This window comes from Parus major, chromosome 4, assembly GCF_001522545.3.
Source record: "Parus major isolate Abel chromosome 4, Parus_major1.1, whole genome shotgun sequence".
NCBI lineage: Eukaryota > Metazoa > Chordata > Aves > Passeriformes > Paridae > Parus > Parus major.
Window position 1 is genome coordinate 60,128,925 of NC_031771.1, and position 22,291 is coordinate 60,151,215.

A 22,291-nucleotide genomic window follows, 5' to 3' on the forward strand; every position below is an offset into this window, starting at 1 on the left:
AAAATAGGGTTGGCATTGCTACTTCTTTGTTCAGTGGGAAAACAGAAGAGAAAAAACATCTTCCTTTCAATGACAGTTCACTTACATCAGGTGTTTGTAGCAGCAGTACAAAATACAGTATTTTTCTGATTAACAAAATGACAAACAGGGTAACAGCTGACAGATCTTGTTGGCCATTAGGAAGGCACTGAAAATCTGGAAAACTGGAATTCTTCTTAGAAGTCTTTTCTGGTGGGCAGGAAGAAGAAAGGAGAATCTCAAATCAATACTTCCGTGACTTCACTTCAGAGAGAACTCCCCTAGCAAAGGTTTGAGTCTCCAGATTTCTTGGAGGTTTAAATTGAAAGAGCCAAAGACAACAAAGATACTACACACCTAATCTTGCTCAGATGTATGTTACAACAGAGCAACACATGTTGTTTTTTTTAGAATAGCTTCTTCAATTGCAGGTTACACATCTTCATTTGTACTGGGAGATGTGTGAAACTGTAATATTAATGTAAACATTTACTCCAGTAACCATTAAATTTCCCCATTATGATACTAAATTGATACTAAAGTGAAAACAACCTAATCTTTCTCTGAAACCGAAGGCAACTTGCAAAGCTTTTTGAACAGCAGTGAGCACAACAAACGCCTACACACTCAAGTCACTATATGAATTAATTTTTAACACATGAAACTTCTTTTCAGCCTATGGTGAAATCTGTGTAGCCAGCACTCTGAACCTCAGCTACAGTTTTAGGTTCCAATGATGCCACACCAAAAAGACATGCTGAAGATGTTTGAATTCTCAGTTACATTACCTCAGGAAGCAGCAGTAGCGAATGCCAAGCAGAAGTAAGACATCTCTGTTTAAGCGTTGTCTTAGAGCATCCGAATTCAAACTGTTCAAGGCACTTGTTTTGTGCAGTTATGCCCCCTTCCATTAAGGAAATGCCTGATAGCAACACTGGTATCTGCAGACAGGCATAAAACAGATATGCCACCAGCCACCTCCAGAAATTTGGTTCCATCTTTCATGCAGGTTAAATTTAGTAAGGAATAGGGGCATAAGCTACACTACTGCTTATCAAAGCAGGCCACTCTCAAACTTGGAATTATTTCCCCTTTCAACTCTCATGTGAACTCTTAACCTACTCAGCCATGATGTATTATTTGCAGAAGTCTCCTCTGCTCAAAGTTAGTTTGAAATATAATTTATCTGAACTACACAAATACCAATGAAGATGATTCATTCTTACAATTAGCTGTACCTCAACAGACTTCACATAGCTACTTACTTAATATAGGCATTAAGAAATAAGCTCATAATTCAGCAAATCCTTAATAAAACCATTTAATGAATGGAGTAACAGTAACTAATTCACTTGCCCAAGGCCACAAAGTGGTAGAATTGAAGCCAGTACTTTTCATAGACTCATGGAATCATTTTGGTTGGAAAAGCCCTCAGAGATCATCAAGTCCAACCTTGATCCAACCACTGCCACATTACCACAAAACCATGCTCCCAAGTGCCATATCCACACATTTTTTGGATACTTCCAGGGATGGTAATTCCACCATCTCCTTCACAGCCTGTTCCAATGCCTGACCACCCTTTCAGTGAATAAATATTTCCTAGCAATGAACCTAAACCTCCCCTGGCATAACTTGAGGCCATTACCTCTTACCATGTCACTGGTTACCTCCCCTCAAATCTCCCAGACTAAACCATGCTTATCTTCACTTAATTATGAAATTATTATAAAGAAGTATGATTTGCCTTTAACTTCTTATCAAGGTGCACAACATCAGATCCATGGAGACTCATTCTTGATGCTTTCTGTTTCGAGTGTGGGAGCGTATTATGTGTACCAATACGCCACGATGCAACACATGGCAAATACCTTTGAAGGATATTACAAATACATACATACACTCTCAAATGCAAAAAGTACAACTTCTGTTGTCTTCACCCAGGGTCTCAAGAAAAAGAAAAGCAGTCATACTTATGTGTAAGTCTTCAAACTGCTTTGTTAGTAGAGAATAAAGCCAACTTTTTTACCCAATTCCTAGTAAAAACAAATGTAATGAGTTTTCTAGCACCATTAAAAATTCTTTCAAAGTATTCCAGCTCTAGAGAAGGTATGATCTGCAACAATATTCACCCGTGTGACATCAAGCAGATTTCCCAGCCCTATCTCAATTTGTTGAGATCCTTGCCATAGTGATGACATGCACTGCCATCTTGTGTTATGGTTTAGAACTGAAGAAGTCTGAGAAACTGGGTTTCACACATGCTTCCATCTTCCACTTTAGCAACAATTTCTTATTTCTTCCCCAGCCACTGTTCCACATGAGGAGTCTCTCCAGTAATATGTTATATATATATATATATATATATAAATAAATAAAAGGTCTAACTCAGGCTACAACAGCCTCCATGATTGCAAGGAACAAAGTTCATTCTTCTTCTCTGACTAGTGCAGGTGTTTTCAAGAGCACAGTTTTTTAGTTCTGCTGGGACAGCTGGTGCTGAGTGGCATGGATATTTACCTTTCAGGTTTGAGCTGCTATTCCTCCAGCACAAGCAAACAAAACCATTGACAAACACTGCATTGATAAAAAATTTGAGTCTAAGATACTAAACCCTTCCTCAACTTTAATCTGAAAAAGAATAATAGAAGATGTTCCTTTTATATCCCTGAATTACATAATGAAAACAGGTATTGTTCTCAAAATCTTTTCTTCAAGAGGAGACTAAGGGTTCATTTACCTACAATGGCTGGGTATAAACTGAGCAACTATATTCTGTACCAGGAGCACACACTGGGATAGGAGCTCCAGAACAAAAAGAGGGATGTGAAGTTGTAGATATTTCAATGGTCTGCAGCCAACCCGATCCTGCTACATCTGTGCCTCACAGGGGACATGAAAGTAATCGTCTGTCAAACCTTCCCAAGTCTAATGCTGAGTGTAATTACATTGTGTTTTGCAATTCAGTCCCAAGCCCAGGGGGAGGATCACAGAAAAATATGTGTTAACAAGTAGAAAAAAGAAAACTGTGCACAAGTTCTGGGAAAGGACATTAATGGTCTTTGAAGCTGTATTGTACTTTTAAATGTGTGCTGAGTGGAAGATTCGGTTTTTTTTACAAAAAAAAGGAAGACTGCCTTACAATTTGGGTATGGTGATCTAGAACTAAAGCTTCTGTTGTCTCTATTCTGAACAGAATATCAGGGAAGTTCTCTAAATGTGCTTTCTTTACACAGCTCAAACTCACCCATCTTCTCTCTTGCTGGACATACTATGGAACAGCAAACCATTACTATAATGTTAACCATTTACCTTGACAGCAGCACTGAACCTACCTACTTCACTACTGCACTGACATGAAAGTGGAAATTTTTGTATTACCTTTTCTCACAAATTATCCAAAGAAATAGAAACATTACAGTAATTCACAGAAACTTAGTTCTAGCAATCAGGAGGCATCTTCCTTGCTCTAGCAGATAGGAAAAACTATCATGTGAGTTGGCAAACAGAGAATATATTCAAGTTGATAAGCGTTCACTGACCAATTTTGACACAAGCTGATATTAAGTTTGCAAAATTTTTTTTTCTTTCTTCCCTTTCCCCACCCATGCAGAAAAAAGCAAGACACAAGTCATCTGCCATACTAATGTATTCCATCTTTCAAAAAGAAAGACATGATTTTAATATTACTTAACAATATGTTAAAAAAGTAGCCAGTTAGGCTTCAGTGTTAATACAATTATACACTCTATAACAGATTTGATAGTGTGAGTACTGTTCTTTTTTAAATTTTCTCATTCTGCAAGTATTCTTACACAAGCTGGCTACAAGTCAGGAAGAAAAAAATCAAAACACAAATAGCGTAACTTGTACACTCTTAAACAGTAGATTGTGAAAGAACTGAGGGAATACTTGTCCCATAAGAGCCTCTTTTTCATGAAGTCATGTCAGGAGAACTCTGGAGCAGATGAAAGCACAACTGACTAGGTCCATTCCTTTGTCAGGAGTCAGAATGACAAAACATAGCTAGATGCAGAAGTGACAGGAGCCACTGCAGATGATGCAACCTAGTATTTTGGCCTCCACCCAAGCCTAAGCAATTTAAAGTCTCTGAGGCCAAGGCATTCAGAAGGAGATGGAAAAGAGCTATTGTTCCAACTCCAACGGCATACAGCTACAATCAAGTAAGTCTCACTCACAGACTACAAGCACACAAGCTAACAAATTCAGGTAGAAAGTGGCAATTTTTCAGTCCGCAAGAATTATCAGGCCAAAGGGTTCAGTGCAGATCCACACAGCACTGGGGACAAGGCAAGGCAGCACTGGCTCAAGACCAGATAAGCTCTCAGCACAGCAGGACAGGTAAGTGGAGTTGTCGTTTATCGATTCCTGCAGGGTTCCCTCCCTGTATTGTGTCATTTCAATGTGCAGCAAAGGTGGTTTTTTTTAAGCTAAAATTGGACCAGTTGATGGAAAGTCTCTGCCTTGTCTGTCTGGCAGAATCCAAGCAGAATCTGAAAAGAAAAAAGCAATAAAGTGAAACCAATATACTTAAAAATCAAACCACATGTGTTACACCCCTTTTGGAGAGAAGCTCTCATTCAGAAAGAAAAAAACTCTAAATAAAACCACACACGCATAAAAAATAACCCCACTTGTCCATCACTCAAATATACTATAAACCAGTTACTTTTAACACCACTGCATTATCAGGATTAAGTGAAGGAAGCAGCAAAGAATGATGCACATTCAGCAGCTCAGAAGCAAATTAAATGTCAACTAGAAACAGAAATGGTATTGCTATATTCATCAAAATTTTTGAAAGGGTAAGAATGAGCAGTAGATGGTGTGTAAAGCAGCATCACCAATGGCATGGGACACTGCTGCTTCTCAATACAGCAAAGCTACATCAGAGACAAAGACCTAGGGAAAGGAGGTCTCTATAATACAGCAGAAAAGTAGCCCACATGCCAAGAAAAAACACCCCTAGAACAAAAATCCTCTTATTTACTTTCACTGACCACAGTTTATGGAATAACTCTAGAAAAAGTTGCCACACACAGGCCTTTCAGGGGCTGTTAATCTAAGCTGGAGAACTTCATTAAGGCAAGGTGTAGCTTGTTGAGGCTAAAGGCTGCATGACTGCATCAGAGCAGTGCAAACCTCCTCTGGAAGGTCACACTGCTTCAGTAACAAGTGAAAGCCAAAACAGGGGCAGACAGAAGCAGCACAATAAAACAGGTATAGTGGAAGGTTACAATCAGACTTATTTTGTTCTGTGCTAAAGATAGAAGCAGTGTGCAATATTAATCATGATGTCACGGTGTAATTAAAATATCCATCTATTATATCACTACAAAGCAGGAAAAAATGATGAATGAACTACAAATGAAAAATACGTATTCAGCTGGCCTGTGCAGCTCATTGCCATGCAGGGTTACTAAAACAAGTCATGCTACTAGCCTTCCAAGTATAATGCTGGGAATTAACAAATGGTAGAGAACCTAGGCATTAAAGGTGCCTTAATGGCATTAAGTAGCTGTTTTTCTCCCCTAAAACAGCACCTACCAGGGCTTTTCAGACACCTTTTCTAAACAGGTATCCATAAAGACCTAGACAGTTACACACACTTCCTAACAGATGACAGTTAAGGAATAGAGTCCACCAATTAGTGAATGGATTACAAAACAGCATGATTTAAAGTGCTAACTCTTCAGCTGGAATCACATTTGACAAGTTTATCCCCAAAACTCAACTGTACCTCTACAAGTGGAAGACACTGTTTCATCCATCCTATTGAGAGCAAATAACTGATGAACAGAACTTCTCTATTTACTGCAGATGCTGCAAACTTGAAGGAAGTTAAGAATACTCCGTAACAAAGACTTATGCTATATGAACACTAGCAGTATCTACCAAATGCCATATTTCACTTATAAAACCTACATTGTGATTTTTAAAAACTCCTTTAATTGGCACCACTCAGAAAAAAAATTAGAGACTAGAGACCATGTATCTGTGACAATTTCATTATCTTGCACACTAACTCCATAAATAATTGGGTGCATGCATTTTGTAGCAATAATAAGCAGCAGTTGTATTCAGTTCTTTACAAGATCCTGACACATTACATCCCAGGGGTGTAGACCATGAAAACTACATAAATTTAGAAAATAAATCCATGCTAAAAGGCTTTTCTTGTAACAAATGGCTTATGGTTGAGTCCTAAATTATTAAATTGCAGGAAACCAAGTTATTTGTGACATTACAGATTTGGCTACCATAACAAAAGGTTCCCTATATGTATTCATGAGGAACCAGCACAACCAGACACCATTGAAGAACAAATTTGAACAGATACCAGTATTATGGAAGAACATGTGCTACACTATTTAAACTATTTAGATGAGCTGTCTCCTCATATTTGAGGAATATAGAGGTAACCAGGTGTCACAGAATATTCTGAGTTGGAAGGGACTCACAAGGATCATTGAGTCCAACTCACAATATGATGCACAAATCCCAAAATCAACCGAAGTGTACAGAAGAAAAACCTTTCACAAGCATAGGTTTATATTATGCTTTTACTGTCACTGTATTAGATCAGATGAATGAGGCTTTGAGCAACTTGTTCTAGTGGAAGGTGTCCCTGCCCACGGCAGGGAGTTGGGACAAGATGGTCTTTAATGTTCCTTTCAGTGCAAACTATTCTATGATTCTAGGATAAGCAATCTCCTCTCAAAGACTGGCATAAGACACTATACCACAGTTATACATCTCTAATTCATGCACAGAATAAAATTAACAACTAACAGCTTTTGTAAATAAGGAAGAAAATAAAACAAACAAACCTTTTTGAAGCATCTTTTTGGAAAATTAAACCTAAACACTTTCTTTTTTTAAGAACACTAATCAGTGTTTGGTCTGTGTGGCCAATAAAAGAAATATTCACATAAACTTTGCTTATAAATAATGGTAATTCAGAATATTCTGAACGCCTTGATGAGAACCTGGGGGTCACATAGGTAACTCTGGCACTTGCTTCTGAATTTTTGCTATTCAGTTATGAGCTGTGCCCACAGATCACAGCTTTGGTGATTGTTACAGTGTTCAGAATGCCAGCTGTAACAGGATTTGATGTGTTACAGCACAGACTTTTCTGCCAGGAGTTAGTTATTAACTTGTGGGTTGGTGTGGTGTTTTTTTTGCTTGTTTTACAACCATGACATATGGGAAGAAGCAACAACAGCTTGATGCACAGGGACTACAGCAATTTACCTTTTAAAATATTCCACTTCTCGTTCTGTTTCATCCATTTCCACGCTGTCTAGATCAATGTCTTTGGGTAGAAACACATCATCTACAAATAAAAAATTATGACGCTGTTAGATTCCATAGGGAAGGGGGAAGGAGAGAGGAAGAATCTGCATTAAAGATGTCTTTGAAAAACTAAGTGAACTAGACTATTGGTATTTACATAGACTATTCATTATTAATATTTAAACTGAATTAATACACACTTATAATTAAAAAACACACTTCTTGAAACTCCTCTGTTAGTATCTCTGCCCAGACTTGAAGGAGTAACACTGGTAAAAAAAGATTTAACAGTAAATGTACTGATTGCATAGACTGCAAGATACCATAAATCTGGAATACAAGTAAGAGTAACCAAACTATACAGAGGGCTTGATTTATCAGATAGCTGTTTAAAGCCTGAAATTTTTGGTCTTGCTACTAAAAATGTAGCTCTAGAAACATTTTTAAAACACTATTTATAAAGAAAAAAACATAGTAACTTCTGAGCTGTAGAGTTGCTGTACTCCCTCTGGGACATGATGATCAGGCTGTGACTGCAAGAGTTTAAGTCATGCTAAGAACCATTAGATTTTATAAAAAGAAAAAAATTAAAAACAAATATTTAACACATTAATGTTGTGAGTTGAATTATATGGCCTCAGCTACAGCAAAGAAGTCACCACAGAGCCTTTTGTTATATTGCACTATCTGAGCATATGGTTCTCTTTTGGACTTCAAAAAGAAATGCATCAGAAACCACTGCAGAAACCAATTTGAACATTTTCTTCTTGAAGTTTATTTTTCACTGCATATGTACTTGAGTCTCATTTCTGAAGCAGCTTTACAATACATTCCAAAAAACAGGTGAGACAAAGAAAGTAACCAAAACCACCAAGTACACACCTGGACTACAGAACCCTTGAGATTATGAGAAGAGACAATTCATAGTAAAGACACTCATGGTAGTTGTAAAAGTTGCATGTATTTGCTATTCAACTTACTTCTGAGGAAGCAGAAGGCCCTACAAACATGGGGCTTCCCCAACACTCCTAGTTTCCTTCAGCCTTTTTGTAACAAGAAGTAAAAGTACTCTGCCAGAAGAAATGTCTTTAAGAAACAGAAATCTCACCAAAAGCAGTAATATTCACTTCTTTAACACTTTACTTGAAAACTCAGTTAAAACCCCCTAGTTTTGCTCCCTCTTTTCATGTTCTCTCAATTACCCCAGATTTACTTGTTTTTTCCTCAGTTCAATTTTTGTTTCTTTGCTGATTTGGTACATCAACCCTATATCTTAAAATTCTAACTATATTAAAACTCATCTACACTATCTTCTAGCTCTCAAGTCAGAACTACTTAAAGTAAAAATCCAGTTCCAAGTCTACAGAGAACAGCACAGTTCTTTCTTGACAAATTCAGAAACACATCCCTGTATTTTTTCACATTTAAACATTACCTTTGGGAAATTGTAAGTACATTTGACTTAAGTAGGAGAAAAAAAATGGTGGGGTGCAGGGAGGAGGACAAGACACAGGAAGGTACCCAAGTCCTCCTACAGTAAACACCCTCTTCCATATTTTCTCCTTCAAATGTCTCCTGTCTTCCCTTTTTGCTCCCAGTTCTGGAGCTGTGTCTTGCTCCAATCACTGGAGTACATTCTTCTTGGTAAATTAAAAGAGCCCAAACACAACACAACAGAGTAGACACAAGAACTAAGGTGTCACAGAATACTTCCACACTTTACTGCTGCTCAACTTAAATAGAATGGAAACATTAGGCATCAGATTTAAAGAAAAAGATCATGGGGTGACCTAACCCAACCACAAAATCACTAAAAAAACCTCTAGCACCTCCTGTAACCAGGAATTACCTTTACATTTTTGTAGCAAAGCTTTACAAACATAAGCATTCTGAAACACTGGCAGAGACTGCCAAGGCATGAAGGCCTCTGTGTTCCTGTGCATCCCAGTCAGAAGAGCAGCGGGAATGGGTGTACATTGAATTGATGCAACATTACCACTCAGCTACAGGTGATGCCAGGGGAATGACCAGGTGCTCCCAGCAGACAGATGTCCACAAAACCACCATCCCAGCTGGCAGTCCCAGTATGGACCAAGGATGTGCAGGAATAAAGAGGTGCCTGAGAACAGCAGTTTGACTATTGCACTGCTAAAGCCAATGGGCCAGAACTGTGTGCACTTCTCAGCTCTGGTATTAGCTGTTGCATGTGTTTAGGCAAATAAAAAATAAGCTGGAAATAAAATTATTCAAGTGCAACTTGCTTGACATAACTCAATCTTCTACAGTTTTATTATTTCTGAGAAATAAAAAAACCCTGTTTACTAGAATGAGCTAATATGGAGAACACACTCAACTTTATCCACTAAGTAACATCCCACTACAACTCTTCACTCTGGGAAATAAAAAATAGTAAATTAATTTCTGTATTCATTTACTTACCTGTTGATGTAATTAATATAAAAAAGTAATTATTTCCACTGAAAATGCATATTTATGCATGAATGGCCATTCTTTGACTGCAGAAACCCCTTATTTCCTTTGCCTAAAGAGTACAACCAACTTCTTACTAGACTCTTAATGCTATGAGAAATAATCTTGCTTTTAAAGAAATTCAAAATTGATTTCAACATACTACTGAATTAAACAATATATTTATTTTAAGCAAGAGAAGAAAGCCTGACAAAACCCCCTACAAAACCTAGAAGATATGCTTATTCATTTGTTTTTGAAGGCATCCAACACTTCTTTACTAAAACACTATCCATCTCTTAATTGTTGTAATTTCGATGACTTGAGTTTTCCTGACACCAGTTTTTCAGTTTCTCTGATTTACATTGGCAGGAACGCCTGAAGATAAATATGTCAGACTTATGGAATTAAATGGTAAGAATAGAAAATAACCCAAGTTCTTCAACTTTCTTACACACTTACCAATGGAATTGTTGACTTTGTCCCCTTTTTTCTTCTTGTTTTTCTTGTTCTTGCCTTTTGGTTGAGGAGAATCTGCAAGTATTAGTTTATTATTTTGCTGCTGTTCACTTGGTGATGGGGATTCACTTGTTACAGGTGCTTTCTCTTCCTTTATATGGTTCAACTGTTTTTTGTTGTTATTGTTTAATTTCTTCTCATCTTTTTTAGGTTCTGCAAGTGTTGGGAGCTCTGCTGCTTTTGCTTTGGATTCTATTTGGTTTCTGGTTTTAGTCTGAATCTCAGCTGCTTTGGGGAATTCAACAGGCTTTTTCACTTGTTCAACACACTGTTTGTTCATCTGTTTTAGTTTCTGTTTGTTGTTTCCTTCTTTATGTTGATGCATAATATCAAGCAGAAAAGAGAGGGGCTCATGCTGCTTTACAGTGCCCTCTTTCTGATAAAGCAGCCTTGAGTCTCTAGTGTTTACAGGATTGGACAGTTCACAGCCCGTCTCTAGAACTGGCCTCTGTTCTGTGTGATTCACATGTCTTGACAGTGAACCAGCTGAGGTTTCTAACTTTTCTGATTGCTCGAGGGTACCATTCTGAATGTCTTCAGGTGTGTTTGGGACAGGTTCCTTCACTGCCTGGCAGTTCCTGGTGAGCAGCTCTGCCTTCGGACAGTCCTTACTTGTTCTCTCTTTCTTCTTTTTCTTTACAGCCCGCAACTGCTGAAGCTCTTGGAGCCGTTGTAATTCCTGTTTCAGTCTCTCTTCTTCCTCTTCCTCACGTCGCCTCTGCTCCTCAAGCAACTGGTGATGCTCCCTCTCCCTGGCTTCAGCTTCGAGTCGAGCTTTTTCTTCAAGCTGCAAAATAACATTACGTTTATTAAAAGTGACAAATATTTTGGAAATTAAGAGTTTTAGAGATTATTACTACTTTTCTTTATCAACGTTAAAAATCTTAAGATGTGAACATATGAACATACTTAATCAGTATGTCTGCAGAGCAAGCAAATAAGTATACAAAGGCTGCCCTTTTAAAAACATTGCAATTCTTTCTCTATTCACATTTTCTATGTTCCTGTAATTCATTTGACCATTGTTAATACCAACTGTTGATCTTTTCTCCCCTACAGCTAAGCCTAAGTCAAAGTTTTCTATGGCCACAAAACATTCAGTTTCCTTCTCCAAGACTTCATGTATTTCTAAGGTAACTCAAGTTTCCATCGGGTTGTATCATTCACCTGTTCTCTTGCTATAGTAGCAGAGTTGCTCTGTTTCAGAGATCAGAAATGTTAGGAAGAAAAATTATTAAAAACACTAGGCAAATAATAGTTACATTAGAAGTTGTCAAAAATTCTAAGGATGGCAGTCTTCCATTGTCAGCCATTAGTTCATTAGCCAAAACAAAGACATAAGGGATTTTGCCAGCCATTACTGCCAATGCCAAAAACTCTGCTGTGCAGCATTGATCTTGCATCATTAGCAAAATGAAACAAAGTCATACAATGAGAACAACAATGACCATTTATTTTCTTGCACATTTAGAGGCGCCTGTATGACATTACTTTTTCACAATTACAGAAGTCATTCAAAAAATGAGAATAACTCATGAGAATGACCCCTTGGGAATTTTCCACTTCTTACATTCATACTGCACTGTAAAAGCAAAGGGAATTTTGCACTGCAATTTTACGAAGTTAATTTTATTTATAAATAATCCACTAAACCCTCAAGATGCTGAAGGGTCCTACAACATGAACATAAAGAATTTAACTTGTGAACATGAGGTCCTTCAAGCCCATGGAAGCATTTAAGAAATGCAGAAGTAGTGCCAGAAGAAAACCCACAAACAAGAAAATATTTACAGTGTGATCACATAACACGCTTATTAGAAATTGAAAACATCCAGTAACCAATCACATTGTACCTTGAACTTTATACTTATGGCTGATATTTGAATTGCTCTAGGAAAAGGTTTCCTGCCTGTTCCAACTTTAATAAAAAAGGGTATTTCCTCTGTTATTCGTCTTTTGTATTTCCTCTATATTATCCTCAGCAAATACTGTTTCCAAAAAATCATTTCACTGTTATACACCGCCTTTGCCAATGTTCATTTGAAAGCAGCCTGTAATTTTTTTTTTCCCTGCCCCCTCTCTGCAGCTTGCCACTCCAGCTTGGGATAACCCTTTGTGTCATCACGTGGCACAGCACTTAACCTCTGTCAATCAGGACAGCAAGGTGCTCAGTGCAATTATTCTAAAAATACCAAATCACAACACTTCCTCTCTCATAAAAGCACTGACCTATGTTTCCTGGCTTCCTACAGATGCTTTATCAAAACCATTATCCCAGTACAGAAACACTGGCTTTCTAACTTCCACCACTTTTAAATGTCGATGCTACAAAACAGTAAAATTTGTTAACATTTCTGATACTCAGAAATAACCTTCTGAAGTGTGTGAAATTCCAATAATAAAGCTGACTTACACCAAACCACATAACAATGGCATTTTGAGGAATCCTCCCAGTCTAGTACACAATTCCTCAGGTAGCACCAGAACAGTTGTGTAAAAACAAACTGGCAGTGTACCACAAGCTACACGGAAAACAATTACAGCATTAGGATAAATCAGTATAACTGTGGCATACTTAAGTGGAGTGCATAGATTCAAAAGTGTGAGGTCTAGGATAAACATACTTTTATGTCTTACCTTTCTTTGCTTATGCCTGGCTCGCTTGGCTGCACGAGAACTGCTTACTGGTTTGGTTTCAGAGCTGTTTATAAATTGTAGCAAGTCTTCCACCTTTCGATGGTCAACAACACTTTCCCTTTCAGAGATCTGATCTGGTTTCTTCGGCTGTTCCTCTTTCCTTTTTGTTAAACGTAAACGAAGCTTTTCTCGCATCTCTGCATAATTTCTACTGGTTGGTGCAGCTGGAGGCTGAAGGATACATGACAAAAATGTAGTGACTGAGTGGAAAAATTTCACTGACTTAATGCTTTTGAGATTTTGAAATTTCAAAATACTCTCCCTTCAAAATAACATGGGAGGTCCAAACCTGACTATCAAACTCATTGTTTTAAGTGAACCTAAAGCGTATTTAACAGGCAACAGACCTGCCAGACTTGGTGCTGGCTTCTGAACTACATTTCCCAACTGAAAGAACAGCTGATCTTGAGGAGGATGGCATGAGTGAGAAACAAAAAATAACTTCCAAAAGCAAGAAAAAAATACTGTGACTTCTGTTTCCATATTCTCCTGTGATTGGTACGCTGTATTTGAAAATTTCAAAGGAGCAGACATTTGCTCTGTTTTTATTTCCTGTGAAAGCAGTTTCAGAGGTTGGGCTACACAGGCCTCTGGGCTGTACCTGTGAAGGGCTGATTATCCTGCACTGAATCCTGCCAGCACACCCTCCAGCAGAGTCCCATCAATAACTTAACACTGCTGCAACTGGAATCCTTGCATCATGTTCTGTAACTGTATTCTCAACTGCTGCTCCTGCCTCTCAATTCCTTACTGCTTCTACCCTCCTGCTGCCTCTCTGCTCCTGTACCAGACCTGGTGCCCATCTGTTGACAGCTACACCAGTTCAACTCACTAAACCAGCAAAACAAAGCCTATTAACTTAAAAATCCTGTCACATTCTGCCACTTTAGCAAAATGACTGACTAACTGTGCAGTCAGGTAACTAACAAACACAAATCATGCACGGACATGGTGGGAACATGCAAGGAGAAATGGGACCCTCTCCCTGGCCCCTTTAAGCCACAGGGCAGGGGCTTTTAAATCACTTGAAGAACTACCATGAAACTGAGCTGATCAAATACATAGCAAATAAACTTCATGAGCTTTTACTTCAAATAGAAAAAATGCCAGTGACTCAATTTGTACCACTGAACTTATTATTAAAACAGGCCACACACAGATTTACAAGTTAAGAAAAAAAATTAGTGTGTTATATCTTAGCTAAGAATCTGGAGTTTTTTCTCTTTTTTTTCTCCTTTTTAAAAAACTGTATTAAAGCGAATACTTTGAGGATTGCTGCTTCTACAGCTAGCAGACTAGTTCATAAACTGCCATAAAGATTTAAACTAATGCCCTACATAAAGCATACTTTTACCCAACTTCATCACATTATTTGTAACTACAGTACTACAAAGAGGAGCAAAATAACTTTGTAAAGGTGCTTAAATGGCTCAATGCCCCTGTTTGCAGTTTCAGTCAAACACGGCATCTATTATCCAAGTCAGTTACTTCCTAAATCTCTTAGTCATTTTTATTGCTATTAAATGCTTTGAACTGAAAAGGTTTATTTCAATCTTTCATTTCCAAGAGGAAAATTACTTCTTAACTCCTTTTACAACTTCTTGAGTGAGCTCCAATGCCATTCCCATAGAAGCAGTCTGATAAATCCCATGAAACCTATGATGAGTAAGTGACAAAAAAGCAAACTCCTTTTACAACTTCTTGAGTGAGCTCCAATGCCATTCCCATAGAAGCAGTCTGATAAATCCCATGAAACCTATGATGAGTAAGTGACAAAAAAGCAAACAAAAGCAATTTAAAATACAAATACTTACTCCTCCATGGCCGAAGAACTCACAGTAACAGCAGTCACAGTATTTTCCTTCCTTCTGATTTGTGGAAGTTGAGGTACTGGAGCTATGCTCTGAACAGCTATCTTCATCCTGGCTCTCCTCTCCATCATACTGCTGATGATCATACGTATTACTGTTCTCACAGCGATGGCCCTCACAATCAGGATCACTGCATTAAATTTAAAAAAAAAAGTGCTTATAAAACTCTAATGATATTTAATAAAGTACATAATGTTGTTATGGATATAATAAGAATAATGTTTTTAAAAAATGTATATATACACACATGTTCCTGCCCCTACCAGGAACAATGGTTTCCAAACTGGGATATCAATCACCAGTGATGCATCAAATCCTAAAGCCTCCATCCACTACCTTGCAAATGGAGACATTCAAAACCAAGCAGTAGGATAAAATGATGCAAGGGAAAGTGATCTATAAAAAACAAATTTAGTGACTCCCAGAACAAGCAGCCTAGAGAGTGAGTTTTGGAACTGCTCTTCCTGGATTTAAACAAGTAAGCATTTTAGAAGTAGTGACTTGAGATTTTTCATATGGAATAGTTTTGAAACTGCTGCCTATCTCACCACTTGTGGCATCAAGAAGGTTTCAAATGCAGTTGCAAATCTCCTGGTTTCAGACAGATTTTCAAGCTCTTGACTTAAAAAATCCAAGGTCAGCTAAATCCTGAAAGTTCCCATTACTCGTCTGCAATTTGATTTTGAAGGGAAAATAGTAGCACATCTCTTCAATAAGCAGGTACCTGGCAGTTAATTCCCCCAGAGCTCTGTGTAACTGTGCACACAACATTTCTACTGCCCAAGTCTTCTAAAACTGAGGTAATTTTGCTTCAAAAACAAGTAGTATTAAAAAAATCCCCTCTCTTGTCTATTAGTATTTCTTCGTTCTTATGTTAGAAAGGTGAAAACAGGCCATAGTCTGCCTTATCTACAGAATATGTATAAATCTTCTTTCTAACTTCACTCCCCATCCCCAAATGCAGTCATTGCTTCTGGGTCTCTCCCAGTCCATTTCGTTTTTTTTTTTTTTTAACATGCTAAAAATACAATGTTAGCACCTAGAAACAATGATAAAAAGGTGGATTTCTACTGTGTCCGTATTCAATTATCTCCCTGCACCAGGTAAGAAAAAATTCTTTACAAAACTGCAATAATTTCTCAGGTGTGAAAGAACAGTTACTTATCTTGAGCTGTCATCAATAAAACCAGTTGATAACAGAAATAAAGGCATTTTTAGAAGCATTTACCAAACTCTACCGAAATCTCACATCATCTTCCAAAAACTTAAAGCAGCCAGGAGACTACATTCATAAAATCCATGATCACAGCCCCACAGGTCACAGAGAGCTTAGAGCAATGACTCAATTGCTTTTCTTTATGCCTCCACCCTTCAGATACATCAAAGGGCTGGCACCACTGTCAGCCTGCCACAGCACATAACAGTACTAGAAGACAAAAGTCCTTCCCACCTCCAAGACCTTTGAAAACCTTCAGAAATCACAACTTCCTTCCACACTAAAACCTCTGTATAAATGATATCTTAAGAAGCCTTAAGTGTAGTCAGGAAAATCACTATGTGACTGCCATGTAATACCAAAATGACATAAAACAGCTATGTTATACAAGAGGCTTGAATCTCAGCAGCAGCAAACATTAATCAATAACTAAGAGTAAGAAAGAACAGTTTGACTTGTATATCCCAGGTAACATTGCTAAAAGAGCAAACATTTATTTTCAAGCCTCTAAATTCAGTAACTGGACTTCACAATGGAAATCATATTTGTGAAGTCTCACACCAAGTTACATACTAAGTATCTGCACTTGGTTTCATTTGCTGAACACAAACACAGCTTTCACACTGCAACCAGTGGCAAAGGACAAGAGTTATCTGTATTTTCATTTCCTTTCTATTGTACAAAAGAATGGTAAGAATAACAACAAACTTACCTGCAGACACTTGGTGGGGCACTTACAGAGCTGTCTGTGGTTGACGTAGGAGGTGCAACTGTAGTAGGGCAAAGACCTGAATGAGGATCCACAAATCCAGGGGCTGTTGCAGCAGTTTTGGGGAAAGAAGGAGCAGCAAGATTTGGAAGATGAGGTGTAGAGGCTGGAGACAGTGCAGCAGGAGACAGTGAAGGAAGGGATGCTAAACTGGTAGGGCTGTTTCGTGGTGCAACTGGCGCAGAATGTCTATGGTCCTCTTTATTAATATTGTGGAACACTTCACCTAAATTGAGGAAAAAAAGAAACAACTTACAGAGTTAAAAATAATTAAGTCCCCAGAACTATCCATAAAGTCATATAAAGTACTGTATATTCTCAGCTTCTATGAAAGTCAGCAGTATTTCAACTAATTTCTATTACCAGTTTCAAACCCAAACATCAAGGTCTTTCACAAAGTTCTTCAACCCACAAGTACAGAGACTAACTCAAGAGCAATATCACCAATTAACAAAAATCATCAAGATGCATAATGTTACTAAATTAAACACTTATATAAACCCTTATGGTTAGCTAAATGCATTTGAGCCAGTTACTGAAGCTGTATGTGAGTTACAAATCCTCACCTATTGATGAAGGTCTCTTGGATGATACTTTGAACTGGTTGCTGCTTGACTGCACTGTAGTTGCTGTGCAGGAGACAGAAGAAGTGGCAGAAGAGGTTGCCATGACAACTTTATTAGCTTCCATAAAGGCATCCTGGAAATTGTACAGACATTTCTTCTTTGCAGCATTTTTTTTCTCTTTGCTGTCAGTAACTGCTGTGGTTTCATTGCTAGATGTAGTAGGAAGTGCGTCGGGTCTTATTTCTGAGAGTGCAGGTGCTAAGATATCACTCCCTTCAATTGAAACACACAGAGTAATTAAGAATCACATAATTACTGAAGTGTGTTTAGAAGATTTAGAAGCGCACGTTTAATAATTCAGATGCAGACATAGGATATTTTAATATATTCGTATTAATATATTACATTAATAATATATTGATATAATATATAATGTTTAATATTATATATTGGTAATATATATTATAATATATTAATGTTGGCGTAGTAGTGATTAGTGAAGGGAATCCTCCTTTCCCCCTCTATCCTCCAAACAATGTTGCTGTAAACAGAATGTGCTGGGAAGTCTCAGAGCAGAATCACACACCCTATAGATGGAATTCTAAGAATGTTACTGAATGTGTTAACAAGCAGCAAATGTGCTACAGATATCTTCATCCATTTATAATTTAAAAATTTTAACTGGACATTCTACATGCTAAATATATAATCTCTACTATCTGAAATCCAGGTAGGCCATGAAAAAATAAGATGGAACAGCATATCCTTTTATCAACACAAAATGATAAGTCATTTATTTACTTATTTGAAACTCCAGTTAACAGAAACACCTTTGTGACAGACCTTCCAGAATCTGCCACCAACCAACTCTTGAAACAACTACCCACAACAACATTTGTAAATGGGTGAGCTATCCCTACTGGGGAAGTTTTCTGGATGTTTTTAATGACTTTCTTTTTAAGTATCACTGTAGTAGCTTGAACAACTTAGCAGCAGATGAGTCTGAAAAAAAAAGACAACACACAAAACCCCCAAGACTCCTTTTTTATACAAGTCAAATAAAATAAAAAAGGCTTTTTAGTATTTACTAGGATGTGAATGGAAAGATTTCTCTCTCTCTCTCTCTGATTTTCCTTTTATTCTCTTTCACTTTAACCATTAGGAGTCCCAAATGCTTCCTGGCTTAAATTAATTTTTTTTTTCTTGATTTATGCCTCTGTCTTTCTGAATGACAATGCAGTTAGCTGTGTGCATTATAAGAAGTAGGACACAGTGTCTTGTTACCAGTGCTCTTACTACCCTGTAGAAAAACAGATAAGCTTTTTAGAGAAGTCTAGAAGTTACTTAAGTTTCCCTTTCCTTTCCATTTCTTTATAATACTAAACTTCTGAAGAAAAACATAACTCTACAATGACCATAGGTGAGAACCAGCACGCTATTTATTTGACTTTAGCATCTTCTCCCTAGTACCTAAAAATTTATTTTTCAATTTTAAGCCCAACTGGAGTAGAAGTGGCAGCGAATCTGCCAGAATCCCATCTCATAAAACCATGGTGATAAAACCCACCATTCCTGAAAAAAACCATAAAACATAAGGCTTTTAACTAGTCAGTGTGAAGTAGTAACAAACCCTCACCAGGAATTGTGTCAGGCAAAAATGTAGCAGGATTCCAGTTCTTGTCATTCATCACCTCTGAACCCCAAAGACTTATAAATTTAGAGCTATTCCAATCTGGAGTGCTCCCAAAACAGCTTGGATAAATATGATCTTGGAGAGATGCATTGAATACTTGATGCTTGTTTGTATGGTTCTGAACTGGAGCTGGTGGTAATGCCTACAAGAAAAACAAAGAGTATTTTCCCCATTAATATTCTGTTTGCTTACACAGTCACTCCAACAGCAATATTCAAATCATAGTGTTTTAAATGGGAAAAGCATTATCAAAAGCATTATAGACAGTATTTTTCAGAATTATAAAAAGACTTATCTGTTGATAATTATACAGACTGTATGTACATGTATATATTTTACACTCACAAAGCACTGCTTTTATAATTAACTAACTGATGAACACAAAATATCCAAACCTCGAAAAATAGTGGAATTAATGTATAATTAAAACTAGTATTTGTATAAATTTAGAATTTGATAGGAATTACTACCTTTCAAAGCATAAGCTGCCTAAACAAACTAATCTTCTCTGGCATGACAATCATGACCAGAGAAGACAACTGTCAAAAAGGGATTACAAACATTTCAGTATTGAAAATAACGGCAAGAGAAAAAGAAATAAAACACAAAAAACAAAAGTTGATTATTTGCTTTCATTTTTTTTTTGATTTTCAAGTATTAAATGGTTCCTAACTCAAAAATTAACAGGCAGGGAACACACCCTTTCAAGAACCAGCTGGGGAGAAGAAAAAAAAAAACAAAAAAAGGGAAAAAGGGAGCACATGTTTTTTCTCATTTGATAGAGACAAGCTGTTTTCAGGCTCACTCCATTTCCTCTGGCTGAAATTGTTTATACACATTCTAAAATGACCTTTCTCCCAGAGATCTCGTGCAACATAAACATTATACTCAATTACTGCCACCTTTAAAAAGGCCATGGAAAAGCAGGTTTGCTCTCTTTTTATACTAGATTTGATGCAAATTAAAAGCTATGCACAAGTACATACAAATATTAAAATATTAGTTGAGTCCAATGACATTTCAGACATGAAACTTACGGCCAAGCAAACTACTTACATACCTAGTCTCCCTTTTTTATAAAGGATTTTCATTATCTGCCTAATGGTGAACATGGGAGGGGCTGGAATAACCTACATTAAAGAAAATTCATATACATGGATGCAAAGAAACACTTGACATGGTTTCAAAAGAACAGCAATGGACTGTTGCTGGTACATTGCAGCTACGGAACAGAGGTAAGGAAGGGACACCCAAGACAGGAAAACCCAAAGTGGATGTTAAGAAGGACAAAAAGAGCAACAGTCATCTTGGTGGACTATTCTACTCTCCTTTCAACTTTGAACATTGGATCAGATCAGGAGATGACCAAAATGTACCTAATGACAAAGGCTTTGCCCCTCTTAGCAGCACCCAAAGCTCTGCTGCTTTAAATATATGCAAAACAACATCCCCATTAATAGGACTGCTTGGTTTTAACTCATTATTTCTGAAAAGTTGTCACTTGCTCCCAATTCTTGTTCTACACTTTTCTCTTGTTTATTACTTAAAGAGTTTAAGGTCAAAAGGATTTTGCAGAACCTGCAGAAACACAAGTTCTCTTGAATAACAAAAAACCCCTTACAAATATGAAGACTCCTATGTCTCTTGTTTTCTCAAAAAAACTCAACAAACCCCAAGCAAAAAAAAAAAGAATTTACAAAAAATTTTAACTACAAATCTCAGAATATTATTGCCAAAATGGAATATTAATTTTTTCTGATATATATGAAATGAAGATTTAATTAGTTCTCTTACACTAACTGAAGTCCCATCACTGCTTCCACCATGCAAGACTCATTTGACTCACCATGCTTTCTAACCACAGTGAAGAGACATTATCAGTCTTCCTGACAAAATACCCTCAGCCATTCTGTATGAACCTTCCAGCAGTTCTGAATCTGTCTTACTCCCTGCCCTTCACCATTCCTTTAAAAAGGAGTATTATAACCAAACCACAATTTAAAGCAACTTTTCATTATTTCACTAATATTCAGTCATGCTGGTTTATACAGTTGTACAGAATTTTTCCTGGGATGGGGATGCATCCATCTCCTTGGTCAGGCTTACCTTATTGTGTGTGAAGGGAGAAGCAGTGTACAAGGTGGGATGGATAAGTGGACGAGGCAGATGAGGAATTGTATGCAATGGTATATGTCCATGGATGTGAGGATAAAGATGAAGTGCAGGATGTGCAGGTTTTTCAGGATTCATAAACTGGTGCCCAGGAGGCAGGCGTCCAGTTGCAAGTGCAGAGACTGTTAGTCCTGAGGCTTCTTGTTTGCAAACGTGACATTCACAAGCATTTGGACCTTGGTCAGCCTATAAAAAACCCCAACAAAACCCATCAAAAAATTTCATATACTCAACAGACATAAAATCTCAGTAATCCATGGTATTATTTCATTTTGCATACATCAGTTAATATTTTCAGAGCATCCACAGAATTTTTTCTAGTACTGATAGAAAAGCCTCATACTGAAGCAAAAGCACTAGTGAATAATCTTTATCTAACTTAAAAGAATACCCTAAAAACTAAGAGATTTCATGCCATACAGAGATTTAATGTCCACTATCAGTGACAATAGGCAAAATACTGATAAAAACCTTGACAGCATTTGATCATTACTAGGCAATCACTCCAGTTTAAAAAGAAAAAAATCAAACTGGATTAATATTTTCCACAGTTCTCCAAGCATATGAAAAAAAATAGGTGTAGGAAGTAGTGGTAAGAGTTGATTAACTGATAAAATTGGAAGCAGTCCTCAGCTGCACTAGGCAGAGCACAAACAACATGTCCAGAGAGGCAATCTTGCCACTGTTCAGCACTGATGGGACCAGTGCGACACTCAGTTCTGAGCTCTCCAGTATGAGATGAACACACTGCTGTCAGACCACTGAAGGACCACAAAGATGGGAGCATCTGTCAAGGAGCAAATGAGTGCACCAAGACTGCTCAGCCTCAACAGAGGAGACTCATGGGATCTTACCAGTGTGTGCTCCCTGCCTGGGTGGGGAGGGGAAGAACAGAGGACAGCACCAGGCTCCCCTCAGTGGTATTCCATAAAAGATGAGAAGAAATGGACACAGAGTGAAAAACAGGAAATTCCACTCAAA

The 22,291-nt window shown here is 37.5% G+C and overlaps 1 protein-coding gene across 4 annotated transcripts in view; it reads right to left on the reverse strand.

The window, feature by feature from the left end:
- Positions 1-3,576: 3,576 nt before the first annotated feature.
- FAM193A (family with sequence similarity 193 member A) overlaps positions 3,577-22,291 on the reverse strand; it is a 45,549-nt gene continuing 26,834 nt past the window's right edge. For all 4 annotated transcript variants that reach the window (XM_015624467.2, XM_015624466.2, XM_033513734.1 and 1 more), the window contains 9 exons: positions 21,245-21,496; positions 19,082-19,280; positions 17,446-17,718; positions 16,823-17,105; positions 14,838-15,024; positions 12,964-13,194; positions 10,270-11,113; positions 7,297-7,378; positions 3,577-4,532 (listed from right to left, as the gene is read on the reverse strand). In XM_015624467.2, the coding sequence (XP_015479953.1) occupies positions 4,439-4,532; positions 7,297-7,378; positions 10,270-11,113; positions 12,964-13,194; positions 14,838-15,024; positions 16,823-17,105; positions 17,446-17,718; positions 19,082-19,280; positions 21,245-21,496 (2,445 nt within the window). In that variant the 3' untranslated portion in view covers positions 3,577-4,438. The remainder of the gene's footprint in view (positions 4,533-7,296; positions 7,379-10,269; positions 11,114-12,963; positions 13,195-14,837; positions 15,025-16,822; positions 17,106-17,445; positions 17,719-19,081; positions 19,281-21,244; positions 21,497-22,291) is intronic.